At 36.4% G+C, this 25,265-nt stretch overlaps 1 protein-coding gene across 2 annotated transcripts in view; it reads left to right on the forward strand.

The window, feature by feature from the left end:
* The window catches only part of nol4la (nucleolar protein 4-like a), a 40,143-nt gene extending 17,169 nt beyond the window's left edge, over positions 1 to 22,974 (forward strand). Inside the window, exons 2-11 of one of the 2 annotated variants that reach the window (XM_084087342.1) lie at positions 704 to 859; positions 6,551 to 6,662; positions 8,503 to 8,612; positions 14,009 to 14,162; positions 18,724 to 19,025; positions 19,147 to 19,332; positions 20,266 to 20,454; positions 21,267 to 21,386; positions 21,516 to 21,705; positions 22,629 to 22,974. In XM_084087342.1, coding sequence (XP_083943468.1) covers positions 704 to 859; positions 6,551 to 6,662; positions 8,503 to 8,612; positions 14,009 to 14,162; positions 18,724 to 19,025; positions 19,147 to 19,332; positions 20,266 to 20,454; positions 21,267 to 21,386; positions 21,516 to 21,705; positions 22,629 to 22,849 — 1,740 coding nt within the window. In that variant the 3' untranslated portion in view covers positions 22,850 to 22,974. The remainder of the gene's footprint in view (positions 1 to 703; positions 860 to 6,550; positions 6,663 to 8,502; positions 8,613 to 14,008; positions 14,163 to 18,723; positions 19,026 to 19,146; positions 19,333 to 20,265; positions 20,455 to 21,266; positions 21,387 to 21,515; positions 21,706 to 22,628) is intronic. The other variant, XM_084087343.1, reaches the window with a different exon arrangement.
* The last annotated feature ends 2,291 nt before the right edge of the window (positions 22,975 to 25,265 follow it).

The following is a 25,265-nucleotide window of genomic DNA, read 5'->3' on the forward strand; positions in this document are numbered from 1 at the left end:
TGTTACTGATTCATAAAAATGCAAATAAGAACATTAACCCAGGATTTTCAGATGTACAGTGGGAAATTTTGAAACCTGAATAATACCCAGTAATACCATGCAGTAATTGTGGAAAGCCCAGTGAAATATGAGGTACCATATAGGCTACATTCATACTCCAAGCCTTAGTGCTAAATTCTGATTTATTGCTCAGATCCATTTTTTTTGTTTGTGCTCTTCACATTATTTTTTAAATGTGGTCAATATCAGATTCGAATGAGAATCTAATTGAACTGACCCACATGCGGAGAAGATTGATAACAAAGACGCCATGCAGCAACTGAAGTCTGCCTTTACACGTTCTTTTATAAGGTGATGTGCCACGGAAACCAGCAAATTCATGTGCAGCCAATCTTACCACAAATGTGGTAGTTGCATGAATTCCAATATGACTGTTCAGACTAAGGCTGCATTGCAAAACATCTGACCTGTATATGATTTTGGACCACATGTGGAAGTGGCCCAAATCAGAATCGAACAGATCCAATTCCATTTAGTTTGTGCTGTTCACACTTTTATTTAAAGAAAAAACAGATCTGAGTCACATATGAGCAAAAAAATCAGATATGGGCCACATTTGCCTGCAGTCTGAACATAGCTATAGTTTTTGAATGTTGACCTTTCTTCTGTTTTTTTATAATCACTTTTTCTCTCTGTCTTTCAGCAGTGTTCAGATGGAGGGGCGACCCAGGACAGTTCCTTGAAGCGGGTTGCTGTAGTGGAGGATTTTTTTGATATCATCTATGCCATGCACGTTGAGATGGGGGCGGATCCTGGTAGAGCACCCAAACACGCCGGCCAGAAAAAGACCTATAAGGCGGTGAGACACAATCATTCAGTGCATAAAATATAGTCAAGACACACATAAGCGAAACCCTTTCTCTTGCTATAAAAAAGTACATGCAACATAGGCTTCATGTGCAGCAATGTGCAAAACTGTCCTCACTCTATTTATTGAAACGATCACAGAAGCAACTCTAAAATAGAACATCTGAATGACTATAATGAGTAGAGGCTGTTGCTGGGGCAACAGCAGCCATTTTGAAACACCTGTCGCACTGTTGAGCTATTATAGACTATAAATCAGCAAGGAGTCTAAACTTCAAATGGAACACTATGTTTTTTGAATTTACTTTTATGTTTTTTTTTTTTTTATGCCATAACAGCAAATGCATACTAGTGATGTACTGTATGCACCCACCCACGTTTGTGAAAAACAATCCAACCCAATCTAAAATCTTTTCAAACCTGAACCCGTCTGACCCACCGATATAAGTCAACATCACTACCTCTCAAGCTGTCAAACATGACAAGACCCAAGTGACAAGTATTGCATCATGGGACTTATATAAAGCTGCCTGGCTCGCCAAGCCCAGAGGAAAATTGTATTGCTCAGAGTTTGCCCTTTCATGACTCAGGACTTCTGTAGTTCTCAGTAGGGCTGCACGATTAATCTGATTAAAACCGCAATGGCTGAGATTTAAGTAAATATATGCGCTGCATGTTTCAGAGTGAAACGAGGCGCTTCTTTTACATGCGAGCAGCTCATCATACAGTGTTTTCAATGTCTCAAAGTGGAATGCTGCTTCACACAAACTCATCTCTGCATGTCTTGAACATGAATCAACCAACTTCCCAAAATTTGTTATGAGAAGAGCACATAAACCTGCTTTTGTTAACAAAAGAAAAGCTTTAAGGGCTCCTTGAGTTTTTCCACCAAACTAAATCCTTGATTGTTTAACATTTGAAAATTAAGAAATTAGGACAGTCTTAAATATTAGAATTAGTCTTTTTACAGTTATACAGTCAAATAAAATAATAATTATTATATATTTTATATATATTTTATCTTATTTTTCTTATATTTTTAATTTGGACAAATACTGAAATATTGAAATATTTTGTTTAATTTTTTTTATTTAGAAAAGGGATTTTTTGTTATTATTCCAGTCATACTGATTTATACAGTAATAACATTTTGGCCAAATTATGCAGCCCTAAAAACAAGCATAGGAAACTTTTAATTTTTTTTTAAAATCACAATTTAAATCCCAATAATATATTTTTTTTTTATCAGAAAAATTGCAATTAGATTCTTTCCCAAAATAGTGCAGCCCTAGTAAATTTAACCAAGTAAGACAATGTTTCTCCTAAAAACTGCTTAGGATAAATAAACACAAAATGAGACAACTGACACAGAGTGTAGAGCTGTAAAATGAATGAAATCAAATGAATTAATATTTTATATTAATGAGTTCTCATTTGTTCTTGTTTTCTTCCCTATAATAGGACTAGAGCTAAAGCATCTGTCATGCTATTGTGACTTTGTGGAACTATGGGCCGAGAGGCCATGTATTCCTGAAATAAATTTGATTGATTGATTGACTAGAGCTTTGTTATAGCTACAGACAGAGGATATAATTATGGATTGATATCCAGCTATATTTTAAGTTGCCCAAACTGCAGGTACAGTATGAGTCAACCTGCTTATCAGCAGCACTGCAAACCTATATTGTCTCCAGTAAACATTTCTCCTTCTAATCTCCTCCATATCGCTTTAAAATGTAGCATTCTGTGCAGAATTCAAATCGGTCCGATGTTTTTTGCATATGATCCGATCTGTGCTATCATGTCTCTGGACCGGAGCAGACTGTGTGTGTGCTACGGCAGTTCACTTGACATTAACGTGAATCCAGACTTCATTCACCCCAATGGCATATTTACACTGTCTGAATCCTTCCATATCCCCAATATATCTGCCATTCACCATGTAGAAAATAGTAAATGTTTGAAAAGTGACCGACTTTAGATGTAGCTTCAGTGTCTATTTATAATGTAGGGGGCGGGACGCTTTAGATTCTAGAGAATGTTTGATTGGACAGAAAATCTGATGAGAAGCTGAAGTGCAGAGTGATGTCATCAAAGTCATTGATCCATATTGGAGGAAGTGAGAGACTGTAAGTTTGCTTACATCTTTTAAATGCAAATTTTGTCTTTGTTTTGGAGCACACTAGCTTATAGAAAACAGGAAGACAAACATTCATACTAAAAGACAAAAAAATTCATTTTGATATCATAGGGACTTTAAAGTCCCTGTGAACCGGAACTTTTTTTTCTCCAGTGTTGTGACGTATTTCCAAGTGAAACGGAATATTGAACTGAGGGCAAGTTTTTACTTTAGCGCTCCTCCTCTCCATCTCTGCTCATAGCAGACTAACGGTTTGAGGGGAGTGGTTAAGCGTTTTCAACCCAAGCCGTCAAACTGACATCATCAGAAAAGGAACGCCATTCCAGACCGGAAGTAACTTTTCAGATTTTGATTAAAGATTACCACGGCAAACAATTTTTTTCTGTGTATTAACTTGCACAGATTACTTGTTCACCACAAGACTAGTAATATGCGCTAACAAAGTAAATAGGGTCAATTTTGATTTCTTGTCGACTTTAAGAGTGTCAGACAGAGTTTCTGTATGATATTTAGTGGAGAAAAAAAGGTGTGAGTGTGTGTGTATGTGCTTGTGACTCACCTCTACTTTATCTGAGACACTGGTGAATGAAGTAGGAGGAATACACATGAATGAGTTAGTGACTGAATATGAGCCAAATACTGTCTGTGATAGGGATTTAATATATACCTTTACTCTTACGCAGCATAATTTCTCTATGTAGTGTGTAATTATAAGCAGACTATTATGTTTCTTATCACAAACACTCAGCATGCTATTGAGTTATTATGTTGCTTATTATTTGATAATATGGGAGGGAGAATGACACGAAGTACGACATAATGCAGCATCTGATCCAATTAAAGCAGAACACCAGGAACTAGACTTAAGGCCCGTTCACACAAAGGACGATAACTATAAAGATAACGATAAAAATATAATTCCAAAAATTCGTTCTCAATATTAAAGTAGTCCACACCACAGCTAAAATGATTAGGAACAAAGAATATCGTTGGACACATTTTTTTTAATGATTTTGTTCAGCTGATGAATGATAAAAACATTGACAGCCAATCAGAATCCATCCTGCTGTAAAGAGCTCGAGCATTTAAAGCGGTAGACAAGCACACACTTAGAATAAACATTACGATATCATCCGCTAGTGTGGACACTAATATAGTTATCTTTATAGTTATCGTTCTTGGTGTGAATGGTCCTTTAACATATATTCTTATAGAGGTAGATAGGGGATGTGTAGGTGTGCACCTAGTATGCTTGATTATGCTCTCTTGTGCTGTGATTTCTTGGTGTGTGAAAGCAGGTGTTGGGTTCCAGCCCCCACTGAGCTTTGTGCTAATCACCTAATTAAAGTAATTAACTGCCTGATAGCCATGTTTTTGACATTTGGCACACATTGAACCACTCTTAAACTGCTGGACTATCAGACAAGCAAAGATCAGAACACTCTAAGGTCTCACCGATTGGCTATTACCTTCAGAAATCAGCTGTGATTGGCTTGATTTGCTCTGGTTGAACTGACTTTCATTGGATGTATAATTAGCTGCTACTGACTCTGATTGGTGGTGTCCAGAAGCCTACATTTTTACATCCGTGGCCCTGTCCCAAATGCCGCCTGAGCCTTTCAGGTCCTGATCAGAGTCCATACTTTTGGCATAATGACAGTGATATGTGCCAGGTCTGCTATGAAGTCCATACCAGTAACAGAGTGACAGAAATAGTTATTGCAGATGAATATATTATATTATTTATTTGTATTGTATATCAGTATTACAATACCATCTAATCTAATACAATCGTTTTGGGGTGATTCATATAATAATCAATTTATTATTGAAAAAATAATATATTCTATTAATTATCAATTATTTAGATTGTATGTCATAATAAAATAATCTAAAATACAACAATAATTATTATTATTATTATTATTATTTATATTTATTATTATTATTATTATTATTGGAGTTGTGACTAATGGTATGTTTTTCCTGTAATAAAAATAATAATAATATTTTCCAATTGTAATAGAGGTAGTAATGGTAGTAGTATTAATAATAATAATAATAATAATTATTATTATTATTATTGGAAAATAATATGCTATGGTAATTAATAATTATTTTGATTGTATTTTACAACCTAATAATTCAAATAATTCTATATTGTTATTTATTATATTTATTATAAAAATTTGGGTGGGGTGAATAATAATAATAACTGCATAATCGTAATACAAATTTTTATCATTACTATTTATAGTATTATTTAATACGATGTAGGTATGTGTGCTCACTTTTTCACCTCTTATTCATTTGCACATATGTATATAAATCAACTTCAGTCATAACTACTGTGAGTCTGTGACTAAAAAAATGATTATTATGCTGCGTCCCAATTCGCATACTTATACTATGCCCTTAAAGTATGTACTATTTTTGTGGGGAAAAAAGTACATACTTTTGAGTGTGTAGCAGTAGAGTGGGCAAGCTTTGGGACATACTATTATTCCAGATCACCCTTCTCATCCTGTCCCACTACCCTTTCAAATACTGCTGCTATCTGCATACTGCCCTCTAGTGGTGGCCTGATGGGACTGCAATGATGCTGTTTTGAGATTGAGGCCACTGAAGGGGCACCCACACCACTCCCTGATATTCTATGCATTCTTTCTTTTTTGTCTTTTATTATAAAATGAAATGAATGTTTTTGTGCTTTAACAATGTTCTCTGTCACACTGGACCTCAGCTTATTCCTTTGAAGATGACTGGTTCATTATTTAGAACACAAAGGCTAAGGGAGCACCCCCAATACTAAAGATGCAAAAAGCTGTTTGCATGTGTGTGTGCGGGGGTGGCAGGGGCTGCACAATGTCCTTGGGGCAACGTTCACCTCCTCTTCTCAGCCAGTGCCCTGGAGAGCCCTGCTGTCAGGTCTCATAGCACAAGCAGCCCACAGAGACCAGCCCTGCCAGTCTGGGAGGAGGGGGCAGTCTGGGAGCATGGCATTCTGGGAGGTGCGGTTTTCCCTGGTTGGCCTTTTCCCTCTGTGCCACCTAAGGGGGGAGGGTGGAGGGCCTGCCATTGCTACTGCTCGATCACCCTCTCTGTGTGAAGGTCGCACACAGAAAGCCTCCAGGAGACGAAAGCCAGAGCAAAAGAGAGAGGAGGGAGAGGGCGCAGGGATGAGAGAGACCAGAAAAGATTCGAAAATTTAGAGAAGGGGAAAGAAGAAAAGGGAGGCATTGCTAAGTAGACATTGTTAAAAATTAGTTTATATAGCAAATACCTTTTGTGTTGCAGTTATGTTGTCATTAGGATGAAAATGAATAGCTCTGTTCCAGAACCTACTGTGGTTCCTTGCTACCTACACCCTATTTCTGAACCCAACTAAGTGAACAACCTTCAAGTTGCATACAGACCCTTTATCCTCAGTGGGTTTTGGTATACAGTAAACTATTTTTGTTGATACGCTCCCTTGTTTCTGCTTCTCTGTTTAATCTCTAAAATATTTGCTGACTCCTTTCCATTCTCTCCTTTGGTTGTCAGATTGCAGAGACCTACGCGTTTCTTCCACGTGAGGCGGTGACTCGTTTCTTGATGAGTTGTGGAGAATGCCAGAAAAGGATGCACATCAACCCCAGCACGGCAGAGTTAAAAGGTTAGGCACCATTCTTGCACTTTCACGTCTAGATTTGCCATGTTTAATGATTTTGCACCGTACACATATTTATGAATATGTGCCGCTGAGTAAATGGGAAGTTTTTGTTAATTTTATCATTAATTAAAGTTTTGGGAGTGCATCACCCTTTAGCGGTAATTAGGAAAGATTAGGATTCCAAAATGTTCATTAAAGTCACACTGTTTTTGATGAGCCACAGAGGCAAGACTAAAATTCTGCGCTTCCCACAGTAAACAAATTAGATTACTGATTAACAAAAAAGAATGAAAAATAACGCTAAAGGAAATATGCACGCAATCCTTCAAGACATGACATAGCAGACACTCATGTGATGACCTTCAAATATGCTTTCTCTCTGGATATTTGCATCATTATTTAATTCAGAGACAGTAGAGCTGTTTCAATCACAACTTCATTATTGTCATAAAGTGTCAGCAATAAATACCTTTCCCAGCACACGAATCAGAAAGTGTCATTTCCCCACAGCTCTGAGATATTGTACTCTATGTGCTGTATCTATCTGCATAGACGTGATGTTGGTCTGCCATTAGTCACAGACTGATGTGACTAATTCACGCTGCCACAGATAAGCTTGATTTCTATAGAGCTAAAATAGTTTCAAATTTTTCAGTAAAATGATTCACCAATGTGTAAGCTAATTTACATTTGCAAAAAAAAAAAGTTTATATATTTGCAAAGTGCAATGCTCAAACTCATAACCTAATTCATATTCACAAAAAAATGATTTTCAAATGCACAACCAGATTTGTGCATTTGTGGAGAACGAATGTTAAAACTAATTTTGAATACTGAATTAGCTGACCAGCTTCTGCCTGCAGGGGTTCTGAAAGGAAGAGTCATCCCTGCTCTCCAAAGCAGGTTTTAGAATAAAAATTGCTATTGAACTTTTCACACTATATTGCGACTGGGAACTCTGTATAGAGTCAGAAGATCTGTGTCCAAACAAAAGCCTGTCTGTGTTTATTGTGTTTGATTTTAACAAAGACCCGAGGGGGTTTCAGCAGGCTCTGTTGGAGCGCTGTCTCAAGAGCGCCTTCTAGGGGACTGAACTGAGTCATGCACACTATTGAGAAGGATTGAGTGAAACAATATTGACTTACAAATTAATAATTACAAGTAGGACATGTTTGAAAGTCTTATAAATTAGCTACACATTTTTTGACTAATAAGCTTTTTGAAGAAAATTATTTATACACTTATATATATGTACATATATATATATATATATATATATATATATATATATATATATATATATACACACTACCGTTCAAGTTTGGGGTCAGCAAGATTTTAAAAAAGAAAGAAAAAAGAAACTGATACTTCTATTCAGCTAGGATGCATTAAATAGATAAAAATGTCACTAAAAATATTCATAATATTACAATAGATTTCTACTTCAAATAAATGCTGTTATTTTGTAAAGAACCGTGAAAAAATGTATCACAGTTTCCACAAAAATATTAAACAGCAAATCTGTTTTCAACTATTGATAATAAAAAGAAATACTTCTTGAGCACTTGAGCAAGATTGAGTAATGGCTGCTGAAAATTCAGCTTTACAATCACGGGAATAAATTACATTTAATTGTAGTTATTTTCACAGTATTGCTGTTTTTAATAAATGCTGCCTTGGTGAGCGTAAGCGACTGCTATTAAAAATATGAAAAAATCTATTAAAAAATTTGACCACAAACTTTTGAACAGTAGTATGTATATTAATTCTGACATTTAAAAAAATAAAAAAATGTGAAAGTAAAAATTGAAATGTTATTTCTTTTGTTGTTTTTCACCCACAGAGAATGACCGGCCCACTTCTCTGGTCCCAGACCTCATCGACTACAACATGCCTCTCACTGCCACCTATCTAAAACAGATGAAACTACAGTGCATGAACACCAATGAGCAGGTAGGTAGAGAGCGAGAGATACAAGAGCACTGAAGAGAGAAAAAAGCATTGTTTTACAATACATCAAAGTTGTCAGTTTAAAAAAATATATATATATATTTATTAAATTTAAAATAATTCAGTACTGACGTTACTGGTTTGTGTGTTGGCTGACTGCTCCTGAGTTTTTGAGACAATATATGGTATCATGATGCTAAATATTCCTTAGTATCTGGACAAAGAATTGAATGTAAAAGTCATTCAGCTCTAAGGAACTGTGACAAGTCCTTATGGTGCAATGTGTGGTTGTCAAGGTTAACTCTTATAGACATGGTTGCCTCAGCAACAGTATATGTGGATGCCTGGAATAGCAAGAGCTGGATGTGTCTGTGGGTCACTGTGCTATATAAATGGGGTGATGATAAACACACAACCCCCATCCTTGTGAAAGATAGTTCCTTATAGCACTGAACTAAAACAGTACATGAATGTAATTTTATAGCTGAAACTAAAGAGCACATATTTAGAGAATATTCTCACTGTAGAATATGTTCATAAAAGAAAGCTCAAGATGCATTTACAGCTCACTTAATGGCCTTGTAGTTTTCTAAGATTGCATGCAAAGCGTGAAACATCCAGAGGAAAGTCTAAAGGCCGTTGTGTACCTGTGACATGCTGCATTGCCCTTGTCCCAGCTTAGGTTAGAAACATCCACCAAGCTGGAGAAACTGGAAACCTTTATAGCAGATCTGGATCGTTATTTATTTCTTAGGTTAATATTTTATTTTATTTAATTTTTCTTTTGTTTTGTTTTCTTCTCTTTTTTTATTGAATATTTTAATGTAATATATTGCTGTTTAAATTGCCAGTTTTTATCAATTTCTTGATGAAACACGTCACGATCCATTTCTGGATAACTGCAGTAAACACCTATACTAATAGGAATATAGGTAGATATATACTAGTACACTTTAAAAAATATTTTCATGATTTGTTATCACAACATTTTTTCTTATGTCAAATCAGCTTTTTAATTTATGTGGTTCAGATAACATAATATTTTGACTTTTTGTTGATTAAACCAATCTCTTTCATTATATTAACAAAAAAACAAAAAAATTCAATGAACTTAAAATTTGAAGGCAACCAGGTTACTTACTTTTTTAAGTTAAACCAACAATCATTTTTAAGTGGAGGTATCCTTCAGGCCTGCGGGCAGGGGGCGCTGTTGTATCACTCTTTGAAGTGAAAATAAGTTGCATGGAGTTGGATGATTTTGGTCACACATTTTTCTGGGCAATAGGCTATGTGACTTTAGAAAACTACCCTTTTATAAAAACTAAAATTGTTAGACCTATTATGAGAATAGAATTGTTGTATTTGTTTAAGCTACGTGTTCTTCATGTTCAAAATAAGACACAATAAGATCTAAAATGTAAAATAAGTATACGTAAAAATGAGACACAAAAACTGAAAGTACTATTATTCGTCTTCATGTCAGGTGGCAACCAATCAGATTGCTTTGGTTGAATATTGTTTGGAGTTTTCTGTTTTATTGCCCTTTTGCTTAATGTAATTCACCTAAATATAAGATGTGTTCTGGGATCAACATTCCTTTCAACCAATCAGATTTTGGGGCTAAATATAGGATTAGGGCTAGGGTATGGGTTCAAACAACATTCTTATCAACAAATCATTTTTCTCAGATTGTAAGGGTAGGTTATGTTTAGAGTGGTCTTACCTTCAGACAGCACACCAACAGGCCGTCTGTTGTTCAGTGATTTCAGATGCATATTGCACTTTCTCCATCTGGCACGCTCAATTTTAATTGGCTGGATTTACGCAACTTCTGGAGTGGGGGCACACAGGATTTTTTTGTTTTGTTTTGTTAGTCCGCCAGGAAACAAATGTACCAGGCTGATACAATGAACGCTGTTGAGGGTAAAATAATCAATGGATTAGTCAATGCTTGCAAGGTTAGTGCCATCAAATCTTTAAAATATACTCAGAGGTTTACAAGTAAACTAGATAGGAGAATAATCGTTTATTATTATTTGTGACATTACCATTCAATAGTTTGGGGTCTATATGATGTTTTTGAAAGAATTCTCTTATGGTATACAGTAAAAAATAGTAATATTGTGAGATATTATTACAATTTGAAATAACTGTTTTTTTTGTGTTTTTTTTAATATGTTTTACAAAGTAGTTTATTCCTGTGATGGCAAAGCTGAATTTTCAGCATCATTACTGCAGTGTCACATGTTGTTTCATGTAATCATTCTAATGTGCTGATTTGGTGCTCAAGAAACATTTGTCATTCTTATCAATGTTGAAAACAGTTGAAACCTTGATACATAAAAAGTTTGAAAGAACAGCATTTATTTGAAATATAATTTGTAAAAGACTTTACTGTCACTTTTAATCAGTAGAATGCATTTTTTTTTTTTTTAAACAAAAAATCTTTTTTTGGCCTCAAGCGTTTTTTTTTTTTACATACAGAAATTCTGATTTAAAAGTGCACACAATTTCTGTTTGTTTAATATTAATTTATGGCCCACTTGACTAAATCATATCTTTTTACATAGTTTATTTTCTTCTTCATCCTCTCATCTCCCTCTTTATTGTTTTACATGCCCCTTTAATTCCTGTGACTACATTGATCTTTTCTTGCTCCTGTCTTTTTCTTCTCTCTTTCTCATTGCTTGTGTTACTGATGCTCCACTTGGTACCTAATGGAGTCAGCACCGCACACATCAGTCCTCTAAACAAACCTCAGAGGGAACCCAATTTTTCACAAGGCTTAACTCTATGAATCACATGGACAAATGTTTACAACATGTGTGTGTCTCTGTGTGTGTGTGTTACCACATGCATACATATTGGTTCACAGCTGTACAGGACAGTGTGAAATCACTTTTACAAATAAACACCTGTCATGGTTTCAGTCTGTACTTTAGATAATAAATGTTGGGATCATGATGATGACCGGCATAACGCCATGTGACCAATTTTTTCAGGCTTCAGGCTTTCTGTCACAATACTGTTCGTTTCAGAACAACAGGGGTCTCAAGCTCAAACTAATCCAACGCTTGATAAATCTGTTGTTACACCAGTTAGTTTGTGACCATTAGCTGATCTGTGGGGTCTCAGGATGTTTGTCCCAGAATTCCTTCCTGTTAGCAGTGCAGTGCTGAAAAGGGAAGTGAACCTGTGCGTTTGAGAGGCACATTGAGAGGCAATTCACAGTGACTTTTTCTTCTCTCTCACGCACACATCTTTATCTACACACCTGCATTTCTCACATTCTCTTGAGCACCACTGATGATTACATTCTTTCAGCCTGCTCTACTCCCATGGTAACAATAAACACAGAATCAGGGACACATAGTGTAGAGGCCGGATTTGTGTGTGTGTGTGTGTGTGTGTGTGTGTGTGTGTGTGTGTGTGTGTGTGTGTGTGTGTGTGTGTGTGTGTGTGTGTGTGTGTGTGTGTGTGTGTGTGTGTGTGTGTGCGTTGTTGTAAGAGAAAGACTCTTGGTAATGTGATGCTAAATAAATTGTGCCTATTAGTAAGTAGAATTTACTTTTAATTTTCAGGGCAAGTTAAAGTGTTTTAATTAATAAAATTGGAATGAGTGGCCTGTTGAGAATGGAGTACTTTGATGGCCAGGGGCTTGAGGGTGAGATGAATTAAATTCTGCGTTCAGGTGTATGTTAATGCAGATGGGGGATGGTTGGCTTGTGAAATTAGGGGTTTGTTTGTGAAAATGAGGAAGTGTCACACATGAGTGGGGGTGGTTGCTAGTCTTTAACTCAGCGGCTACAAGATTAGCAATGGCATTGTGAAGGTTTGTTCTGAGCAGATGGGTGGCACAGGGTCTATTATGGGTTTTCCTGAACATTTGGGGAGGGGTTTTGAGGGGAGGCTATGAAGAAAGCATTGATGCTAACTTCAGAAGCTCTAGAACCTGCTGTACGTCACAGTGAACTTTCTCACAGCTTCATCGTCATGACAACAGAGGTAGAGAGGTGCGTTCACGCCCATAGCGTAGGTGAAGACAAGGGTCACGACGTGATTCGCTATGCCTTCAGCCTGCTAAACATGGGCCAGCACTTATTCTGGCTCACATACACTATGTCAGCGTGCATAGATAATGCAGATCATATTTAAAAACACGTTTAGGCTGAATAAACGTTAAGTTGTTTGGTCTTTGATGATAATTTAACATTTTAATTAGAACACACTGATGGCAAAAATATGCTAAAAGAGATATCAGCAATGCACTAACAATATTTTTAAAGAAAAAACATTAGCTGTAAGATGCTGAACACTGGTAAAATTATGTTGGAATACAAAGTTTGGTTTGTTACAGTATGACACATTTTTGTCATTTTGCATATTATTGTTAACAAAAATGTTATTTTTGTTAAGAAAATCTGGACAATGGACCGTTATGCAACCAACTAAATTTTAAAAGACTTTGAAATTGAGTGTTATTTTGGTATTTTAGTTATTAATATTGGCTTTTATTTTTATATTTTCAGTTTTCATTTCATTTCAAGTTTTTGTATTTATTATGTTTTAAAAAAATATTGTATTTTGTAGCTTTTAGTAGTTTTTTTATTATTTCTATATAGCTTTACTGTAATTAATATTTATTTCAGTTTTAGTAATTTTAGTACTTCAACTTATTTCAGTTAGTTTAGGTCTTTTTTTTAAAAAGTTTTTCATCTAAAATTTTTATTTTTCATTTTATTTTAGCTTTATTTCAAATACCAAACTTTAGTTAACAATAACAACACTGGAAATGTAACACTGCTGCGAAAGCATACACACTTTATGTGGATTTTTCACAGCTCCAAACTCCAAAAAACAAAAATATGTGCATGCAATGAACTGTGTGTACTAAATGTTGTTCTGCAAATTCCCACCCAGAACATGATTCCTGAAGAAAACAATACATATCTCGTGTTCTTCTCATTCTGTGTGTGCATCTTTTGGGTTTTGGCTCCAACAGGGTTAAAAATAGCTCCCCTCGTATTCACTCATTATTTAAGAGTCTCCTCCTTCTGTCCCTCTCCATCACACATTCCAAAATGTGGAGTTTCCTCAATAAAGGATACACTGGGAAGATAATGGACTGAAGAAAGAGTTTGTAAAGTGAGATGTTGCGTGACAATCTTACATATAGCAGCATGGTTGAACCAAACAGGAAATGTAGGAAATTTAGAATGCTCATTTTGACACAGGTATGAGGACTTTGTCTGTGTCGAGATGCTGTGGAGGAGATATGGGAGAATCTAGTGATGTCTAGGCGATAATGGGATGGGTGAGCTTCATTTTGTGCACAGAATATCCTGAGCTCTCTGACTTCCTCCTCCTCCCCCCTCTCTTTCTCTCTCACACACATACAGGATGAGAGTTCGGTAAGCAGTGAGGATTTGGACATGGCTGAGCCCGCGTGGGTCTCTACTGAGCGTGCTCCAGCCGCAGAGCCTAGCAGCCCCACCACCCCGTACACAGAGAGGATGCCTACACCCCCACAGCCCAGCATTAAGGAGGAAGAAGGTACGATGTCTCTTACTCACTCACACTGTGTTTATGTAGCTGTGCATTTCATTGAAATAACAGCCACCTTTTACCAATTTTTGTCAGCGTTTATCAGAGAAGACTCTGTGTTGGTTAGAGTCTGATAAGCGTCTTATAAAGCTGATGTTGAAGAGGTGCCTGAAGGCCCATTATAGCCCTTTTCCCAGCACTCCAGCCTCTCTTGCTCTCTTCCATCACTCTCTGGACAGATCCCAGTTTAATGGATGTCTGGGGTATGTAGAGCCATGCGGAGACAGCCTTGTTTTTTTCACTTTGGTTTGTATGTGAAAATCTTCGGTGTCAAGTTCTGTAATTTATGTCAGTCTGGAAATCTGCGATAGATAGATAGATAGATAGATAGATAGATAGATAGATAGATAGATAGATAGACAGATAGATAAACAGATAGATAAACAGATAGATAAACAGATAGATTAGTTAGAGAAAAGAGTATATTAAATGACAAATTTAATACTCTATGACAAATTTATGAATCTTTTCTATGCTAAATCTAAATATTATCTATATAATGTTATTTCATCTTTATCATCAGTGTTATTGTTCATGTAACCAATATATATCCTATCTGTAACACAGAATGTGTACAATAATCTTTGGCAAAGGCTCCCATTTTTGCGGATGAGGGTAAACAACTGCAGGACTCCAAGGTTGTTGACCCTGCCCCCCTTTTGAATTGAACACACTTCCTTCGTTTCACCAGCACTCGCTCCCTCTGTCTTGTCTCTTATTCAGCTGAGTGCAGGGGGCTGAGGTGGCGTATGAATGGGGCAGGAGAGAAGAGGATGAGGGCAGGGGGAGGGGGATGTGGAGATGATTTTTAAAATGGCTGCTGGGACAGTCGAGGGTCTTACTGGGTGGTAGATAGGGAGGAAGCAGCTTGGGTCGCTTCTTTGTGGGCTAATCCTGTGTAATCTTGCTCCGAGGGGGCTGCAGGGAACAGCTCGGCCACACACATAGACGTGTGTCCACTTACTCCATCATAAGGAGAGAGAAAGTGACTAAAGGGCTGTGCACATGCTCAGTGCACCTTACCCTTGACGGACAGCTGTAGAGGCCCCTCTGGGAATTATCCTAAAGAGGGATGATAGTATTTTAGGAATGGCAGTCAGAGCTGTGATCATGCATGTTAGCATGTCTGACTTATTGCTGTCTCAGATTCAAAGTAAAAATGCTTTTTGCATCTGCACTTTTAAAAAATGTTAAAACAAACAAAATATTTACAATTTAAAAAATGCAACAACAAAAAAAATGTTAAACATGAATTGAAATTATTATATGATGTAAAATGATTGAATCAACCTGATTGCTTTAGGTTACAGCAACCAAAGTTATTTTTTTTCAGGTGGGAATCGGTTCTTAAAGGCGCTGTAAAATCAAAATTTGAGTTTTGTGGCTTTTTGTCCATATGCATTAGCTTCTTAAGTCATCTATACTACAGTTCAAAAGTTTGTGGTCAGTAAGTTTTTTTTAAAGCATTTACTGTGTTTTTTGACATTCAGACACACACACATATATTAGGGCTGGGTATTGACACAAATTTCACAATTCGATTCGATTTCGATTCACAAGCTTGCAATTCGATTCAATTTCGATTACGATTCGATTCGATTCAATATTGATTATTTTGGATATCAGGTACAATACATTGCAAATTTTCTCAAGGAAAACAAATCTCTTAACTATTATAGTAGCCTATAGGCTTTCATTAGCCTACTATAATATTGAAGGTAAAAATGAACTGATTTATATACAAACACTTAAAATACACTTTTATTTATTTTTATAATAATAAAGTTTTTTGAAATTATATAAAAATTTAAATGGTGGCTGTCATAAAAAAAACTTTCCAGATTTATTCAAACATGCATTAAATATTTAAGAACATTAAAAATTATAATGAATATGTAATATGGTGCATATATTTAACAAAATGCTCCTCTCTAGAGTTAATTTTTCTAGCTGACTAATGAGTTTATGGTCACTGGATATGTTTTTTCTGAGGTAAATGTGACGTTACATAACATTGTTTACAAACGTCTTTCCACGGTTAAAACACTGATTGAGCGATTCCATGTGACATGATACGGACTTCGATAAGTTGTACTCTGTCTTTTAACACACTTTCAGATGCTCATTCATGTTTATTTCGCGCTGTAACTGGTGTTATTAAGGCGGAAGAGAAGGTCATGTCCGCTCCGCACTGCTGCTTCTCTTGAGCTGAGCTGAGCCAGAGCGATCTCACGCCACAGCGCCAAAACGGTATTTATGTTTTTGAATTTCGTAAGAAAATGGACGTAATTTGAAATCTGAGACTTTGTTTCATATCAATAATAACAAAGCACAAAGATTATTGCGATTTATTGAATGGGATGTGCGTTACAATGTTCCAGTCATTCATCAACTGAAAACAGGATGACTAATCGATTCTTGGGATTTAAGAATCGATATCGTTTCATAAAAATGAGAATCGATTAAAATCGAGAAATCGATATTTTTTACCCAGCCCTAATATATATATATAGGAAATAATGCATATTTGGATGCAGCCTATGATTCATGTCTGTGATGTCAATAAAAACTATTGGCTTTGTCTTAAAAAAGGAGGGGGTGAGGATGGGTGGGCTGCGATATGTCTTTCCACAACTTCCAGTTTTAATAGGAAATGTCAGCAGAAAAACAAACTGTGCACATCAAACAATGTCATGGTGTCTTTAAAGGTAACAACTACATATTTTCTCTATTTAGTGAGAATTTGACTCTTGAAAACACTGTTTAGGTGGAGAAAGCACATCCAGACTGTCTGGGACTGGTTTATTAATTTTATATAGCTTTCACTCCCTGCCGTTATCATGCGTGTTCTCCCAAAGACACACTTTTGTATGGCTACCAGTACTGCCCTTGTTTACTCAAATCTGCTTTGTAATTTGGTGTGGTTGTTATGGGATGTGTTTACGATCCACTGCTTGTGTTTTGTGAAATAATGAGTCTTTTTCCCATCCTGTACTCTATATAAATGTACCCATGCACTAATGGATCCCTGCCTAGACTCATGGCAGACTATTGTGCTGTTTAGAGAGACACAGGGCAAGAGGATGATGATTTAACCCACACTCTACCATTACACCCAGCCTTCGGAGAGGAGCCGTCCTTTTCTGTGTTTATGTCATTAGTTCCTGACATGCTATATTTTTCATTTAGGCCAATATCATTGACCACACAGTGTCTGTCTATGCCTGATTGGATATCCTAATATATCCTAAAATAACCTAAATGTACTTTGTGTGAATATCTGAGTTAAGGTTCAAATCAAATATATTATTTAATATGACTGAATCAAAATGGTGAAAAGTCATTTAAAAGGCTATATAGAAATAAATCCTTAAACTAACAATTGTATGTTTCTTCTGCTATCAGTTTACTTACAAGAAAAATTGCATTAAATATGAAAACCTTTCAGAAGAGTTTTCAGAGAATGTATGTTGAATTAAAAAAAAAAATCAATTAAAATGTTAATGTAAATGTTATAGTAATTTTCTTTGTTTTAAGCATAGAACTAATGCAATTTGGTGATGTTTATGCTTAAAATATTTTGAAAGATAAGATTTATTTTTCTTATTTTTTGCTTCTTAAGAAAAGTTCCCTTGTTTTAGGAATGTTTACACTATTCAAAAGTTTGGGGTCAGTAAAATCTGACTTCTATTTAGAAAAGATTCATTAAATTGATCAAACGTGTCAGTAAAGACTTTTATAATGTTACAAAATATTTCTTTTTCAAATAAATGCTGCTCTTTTCTGAACTTTCTATTCTGAAAAAAAAAAATGTATCACAGTTTCCACCAAAATATGCTGTTTTCAACATTGATAATAAAAAATATATTCTTGAGTGCCAAATCAGCATATTAGAATGTTTTCTGATCGTATGACACTGAAGACTGGAGTAATGATGCTGAAAATTCATTTTAAAATATATTAAAAAAAGAAAGCAGTTATTTTACATTTTAATAATATTACTGGTTACTGTTTTTTGGTCTTACCCACCCAAACTTTTGAATGGTAGTGTACATATTTTTACTGGAAACAAGACTATAAAAATGTGTTTTGCAGCGTACATTACAAGCAGAATGATGTCTGGCCATCTCACTTTATTATTTATTTATTTTTCAGCATGTCTTACATCTCTTTCTTATTCTGTTCTCTGGGTGGACAAGAAGGGGTTTCTTTCTTTTTCTTTTTTCCCCCCTTTTCCAAATACTTCCTCCCATCCACTAAGACACTCTGTTAGAACCCCACATCCATCTCATTCCCCTCATCCTGTTGTCTCTCTCTTCACCTCTGCCTCCTTCCACTGGTTTGACAGTTGACCCCAATGTTGCTTTCCTGTTCACACAAAAACCTTCACAGAACACACTCCCCTTCCCCCGTTAGACGTACACTGACACGCACACGCATCTAGACCCCGCATCCACTTGTGTGTGACCTTATGAATACGCATTCAAACATCTAATTCTGTCTCTCTCAGATGATTCTTCTTCAGAGAATAGCAGCACAGTTAACGGTCTCCCTGCACTGACTCCGCCTGGTGGTGCTGCCATGGCGACAGGAGGAGTTCCTGCATCTGAGGGGGTGGTTCCATACGGTGAGGTGAACGGTAATGGTGCCGCAGCGCCGCTGGACTTCAGCACTACTTCATCGTCCTCTTCCTCACAGGAGGGACAGCAGCCTGTCAACCTGAGTGACAGACTGTTACCCGGAGTAACGCTCGGATCCTACTCATCTGACCCTAACAGAAAATTCCCTGTCAAAACTGAGTACAATAACAAGGTATGAGACTACATTTTTCCACATAATTCAAAAAATGTGTATTTATAAACAAGTAAAGTACTAATAAGCATAATGGTGTTCAGATGGAGGTTTTGACTTTTGTACATACTGTATGTTCTAGTCGCCTCAGTACAGCTCAGGAAGCTATGACTCTGTGAAGATGGAACTGAGCACGTGCGGGGACGACATGACCCCGGGTCGCTCTCAGGTCATTGACGATGATGATGACGATCACGATGACCATGACGACAGCGACAAGATAAATGACGCTGAGGGTCTGGACCCCGAACGGCTTAAAGCTTTTAACGTGAGACTTACTCCCTTTACCGCTTTCTCTCTCATATTATGGTTTAAATTAGATTTAGTTTTTTTTATTCATCTTTTCAAGCTTTATGACCTACATTGCTTAGGTTTGGAGGTAAAGTCCAAAAGTCTGAGACCACATTTGACAGTCTTTTTGTAAATAAACAAAGTTTTAGTGTTTTTAAAGAAATAAAGTAAAGAAACTAAATTTACATAAAATAGATAAGAAATATTATTTCAATCATTTTGGGCTATTCTCAAGTTCATTATCAAAACTAAAAATATTTAAAAAATAATAATAATTGGAATAAAGCAGAAGTAAAATTAAATATAATTATTAGATGAAAAACTTAAACTAATCGAAAATTAGAAATGTTAACTTGGCAGGTAACTGAAATAATTACAAGTTTAAGTACTAAAATTAGTTAAATTTAAAAGTATTTTTTTTATATATATATATATATTTAGCAATATTTAAAAAATAAATAAATAAATGAAATTATTACTAAAATTAAGTATATAAATAACAATGGTCTGAATAATATGATCATCTTTTTACACAGACTTGTGGAGTTCATGAAGCAGTGAAAGCAAAAAACAGACAAAGCAAATATGATGAAATACTGAAAATCATATTCATGTTTCAATTTCCACCTATCTTTCAAATTGTTATGCTGGTAATATAATTTACAATGAGAAATTATATACAATGAGGTATTATAAAAAATACAAGCATTTCAGTGGCCGGCTGAACCTTAATTATTATTTTCATCTCAATGCTAAACCATAAGTTTCTTCGTTTACATTTCTTTACCCCCTTCACGTTTACATCTTCCTCACAATTTCCCTTTTCTGATTCATTGACGCAGTATGTTCAATTTTCCATCTTCTTTTCTTTCCTTTGTTGCATTGCTCTAATATTTCTTCATGTTTTTAGATGTTTGTGCGGTTGTTTGTGGATGAGAACTTGGACCGGATGGTTCCAATCTCAAAGCAGCCCAAAGAGAAAATCCAGGCCATCATTGAGTCCTGCAGCCGCCAGTTCCCAGAGTTCCAAGAACGTGCTCGCAAACGGATCCGAACCTACCTCAAATCCTGTCGCCGCATGAAGAAGGGTGGCTTCGAGGTATGGAAACATGGGCATTTGCACATGTTGACAAGCAAACACACACATCTGCCATAATCCTCTGTGCTATTTCAATACCACAGATAATCCAAAATGTTTCACATATTAAAGCTTACCGTTGGTTGTGCTACACACCATTCGATAGCATACTACTGCCCTCTACTGGCTGACAGGGTCACGGGCAATCATTTTTAACCCTTGTCCTGGCACTGAGCCTGATTTAACTCATGAAATCCATGACCTGAAAGTGTGCGAGTTAGGAGAAAGATCCTAAATGTGTAGTGCTGTCATATGATTGAGAAAAACATGATTGAGAATCACTGCTCTTAAAGAACAGATTCAATGTTTTTTCAAGTCATATCTTATTTTCTTCATCTCACAGGAATTAAATGCCATCAAACAGGCATTTCTAGAAAGTGTGGTGCTGGTAGAGCCAAAAACTTATAGAAAACAGAGGGTTTTTTTTAACTTGAATTGGTTGAATGTATTTGAAGAGAACCAACTAGCTTCAAAAATCAGATTTTACAGTGCAGCGATGCAGAACATGTTTTCAATAATCATAAACCAGGAAGATGGCTTCACAGTAATTTTCCTTTTTTGAAAGATAAGGTAATGCTTTAACAGAATATCATTTCGAATGTATTCAGTTCCAGGGAAAAGCTAAATAATTATAGAGATTGTTTTTTTCATAACTAAAGCAATTTAGTTGGGTAACAAATGGGTTAAAAACACCATACTTTAAGATTAGAACATAGACAGGAATGCATAAAGTAATAACATGTATATTTTTCTGCCCTGTCCGATGATGTCAGACACGGCCCACACCCCCTCACCTCACCTCCGCCATGGCTGAGAACATCCTTGCAGCAGCATGTGAGAGTGAAACACGTAATGCTGCTAAGAGGATGCGCCTTGACATCTATCAGGCCCATGTGAGTGCATGTGTGCATTGATCTCTAGATCTTTAATCAGATTGAATTCATTTTTAGATTACTTGGTGAGTTATCTTTTGGTCTTTCTTTGCCTTATCACATTTTTCCTTTCCATGCACTCCTGTTCAGGATGAGTCAGTTACAGCAGAGAAGCCAAACTCCAGAGATCCGGCTGCCCTGTCTAACTCAGGCTTCTCACTGGCCGCCTCGGCCTACTCCCAGGACCAACTCTACACCAATGGTGGACTTAATTACAGTTTCCGTGGATACGGGACCCTTGGCAACAACATCCAAAACAATGGCACATCACAAACCAATGGTGAGTAATATGAAAAAAGAATTTGTGCTCTGCATTTCACCCATCCAAGTGCACACTCTTTAACTAGGCCAAATCTGCCCCCCATTACTATTTATTTAAAACAATTAAAAACAATTAAAAATAATTCATTTTAGTTTGTTCATATTTATATTCCCATCAATGCAGTCTCCACACTTTCCTAGTTGATTTAGGTGTGAAGGCCAAAATGTCTATAATCAAAAAGAAGATGACTTCCCATTATGACTTAATAAACAGCAAAAAAAAAGTGCACACTCTTTGTTTTTTTATATTAATTACTATATTAATACTTTCATATTAAAACGCTATATTAATTTAATATTTCATTAGAAATTTTTAATTGTTCAATTTAACAATTTAATTTTGTTCGTTTTTGCTGTGATATCAAAATTGGTATTAAAGGGTTTGTTCACCCAAAAATTATAATTATCCCATAATTTACTTACCCTCAAGCCATCCTAGGTGTATATGACTTTCTTCTTTCAGCCAAACACAATCGGAGTTATATTAAAAAATATCATGGCTCTTCCAAGCTTTATGGGAGTGAATAGTAACTGAGATTATGAAGCCCAAAAAAGCGATCATCCATCCATCATAAAAGTAATCCATACGGTTCCAGGGGGTTAATAAAGGCCTTCTGAAGCAAAGTGATGCGTTTTTTAAAGAAAAATATCCATATTAATAACTTATAATATAATCACTGGCTTCCGTATGCGAGTCTAGTTCCTGCGGAAGAATGAACTCTGACCCGATGTATTGACGAATTTGGGGGGGACTTACGTTCTCATCCTACATCATGCTTGCTATTGACTATTGAAACTGGTATTGAAGCAACCCTAGTCTAGTATTTTCTTTAGATCTACAAGATATTAATTTTAATAAATGTCTCTTTCTTTTTCTTTCAGGGCCTACTGATCTCAGTATGAAATCTTTGGCATCCAACAGCACTTCCTCCTCCAGTTCAAACAGTCATGGTCAGGGTGGAGGGGGCGGAGGGGCATCTGCCCAGCTCAGCCCGCCCGAGGTCACGGCTGTTCGGCAACTGATTGCGGGTTATCGCGAGTCTGCGGCCTTCTTGCTTCGCTCTGCTGATGAGCTTGAGAATCTCATACTGCAGCAGAACTGAGAACTGCACACAGGCTGGTGCTACCCGTCTTTCTCTCATAAACACACATACACATAAATGCACACTATGACAGGAAAGATACATGTAGCTATGTGCACTTACATACATATACACTTAAAGTCCATAGGCGGAGTTTCACTTCGCTTGGGGGGAAGAAAAATGGAGGGGTCAGAAGAAGCTGTATCTCAAGCACACGTACAGGGTCTACAATTGATAACATTTACCAGCCATCATTTTCTCAGGTTCACTTGCCATGAACCTGTATTTTGCATAGTTTTTATTTATTTTTGCATTAAAATGTTTTATTTAAATGTACATGTAATTATATAATTTCCATATGAAATGCTACCTCTCATAAAAACTCTTTTGGTGGCTTAATAGAATTAATAGTTACAGAAGGAAAAGAAACCTGAACTTTATAAGAAAATATTAAAATAAAACCATGTATTATGTATCCGTTCCAAATAAAGTTAACAAATTGTACTTGCGTTTGGCACTGGGCCAGTCGCAAGTATTATTTTTGGGCTTATATACTATGTAAGGTGCTTTACACAAACTTGTTAATGCACATGAGGGAATAAATGTACTTAAACTGGAATTGCAGTCATTAGCAGTAATGTTTAATGCACTTGAAGTAGATTGTTGATTCTTGTGCTCAGCAAAACAATTTATGACAATAGCAACGGTTGTGCCCGAGAAGTAGGGTACACTCATTTTGCCCAAAATGATTTCAATAATAAAAAGTTTATAATAAAATATTAGATTTTTTAGATTTAAACACGCAAAGATAAAAACAGTTTTGGCTCTAGACACTCGATTCCCCCTGGCACCCCCCAAACTCCGCCTATGCTCTTCCTGTAAACCTACCTATCACACATTGCTCATGACGGCTTTATGTCCATTATAGTGTCTTTATCAAATGTCCTTACCTTTGAGTCCATCAGGGCTTAATCCTTTTCGGAGGGCTGAGATGACTTGTTAAACATTGTTTTATGATGAGATGATCAGAGAACACAAAGCAAGAGGTGTCTGTACTCACAACAGCATTACAATCGTCTTGCACAGAGCACAACACAGTGAGATCTATCAGTCCACCACAGAGAGTCCAGACCTTTCATCTTCTGAGACACAAAAGCAGTAAATTTAGGAGTGATGCCCAAAACAAACACAAAATGATGTCAACTCCAGCATGAAGTTTACACTATGGCACAAAATATTACTATCAGATTAGATTCCTGTTTGTCATTGGCATCTTGTTTTATTGAATTTGAAAAGTTCCTCAGATGTTTAAGTTCTTTTGTTACCATAGACATATCCATGCAGCAGCTTTGCTCCAGATTTAGCCATTTTAGATATAGAACAGATTCAAGAGAAAAGGGTTTTTGTAAAAATCTCTTTTATCTGTTCAATGCTAATGAGGTTTGGGGAGAAGGTGCAATGTAGATGATAATCGTTATAGTGTGTCCGTGTCTGAAAATGCATCATTTTCAATCGTTAACACTTTAACAGATGTCCTTTGTACATATATATATATATATTCCTCTCAAATATAAGAATTTTCATTCAAGCTTACACATGCACACATAAAAGTCTACTAAAAGAAACCGTGATTGGTGAGCGCAAAAAAAGAAGATGCTGAAATTCTGTTGGCTGGGAATGTTGGACTTTATGCAAATGAAGCTGTGCTGAGTGGAACGCTTCAAACTCTACATGCTCGATTGCCTTGGCAAACCTCCATCCTGTAGGAACATTTCTCACAGGAACACATGGGTGACATCAACCTTCCAGACAGGAGCGGCGTTGATGGACTAAAACAAAATAGGGGGGGGGGGGGAGGGACAAGGATTGCATTTCCCATGCTGCATTGCATTGCAAACACATTCTGTTAAGTTGTGAATGCTGCTCTTTTTTTCTAACCATGACTGAGACACTTTCATTTTCACGGGGACCAATCAAAACAGAGGGACTTAACATCTTATTGGCACACATACTGTATATGCACAGTGAGTTTGAGAGAAAGGACCTAATATCAGCAGAAGGAAAACGATGATGACATCATTTCCTTTCTGTCAACAACACGCAGGGGCTTGAGAGGCAGTGATTGGTGGACTAAGGTAGCATCATCCACATGAACCAAGTGGTACGTAGAACACTGACGATGCAATTCCGCTCTGACACCAGCCTCGCTCTTCCTCCTGCCTGCATCTTCTCATGTTCACAAATGCCATCGTTAAAAAAACTGTATTAAAAAAAGCAAAAGACAATCCTGAACTATTGTGACTTGATCCCTCGTAAAACAGCATAGCGGTGTGTGAGATCTCACTCTGACTCTCTAGCCTTTAGTAGAGTGGTGACAATACAGGGCCTTCAAGTTTCAAGTCTTGTAGCCATAGCTTGAACCGTGTCCTCACTCTGC

This window comes from Abramis brama, assembly GCF_963993115.1.
Source record: "Abramis brama genome assembly, chromosome: 16".
NCBI classification, from domain to species: Eukaryota; Metazoa; Chordata; class Actinopteri; order Cypriniformes; family Leuciscidae; genus Abramis; species Abramis brama.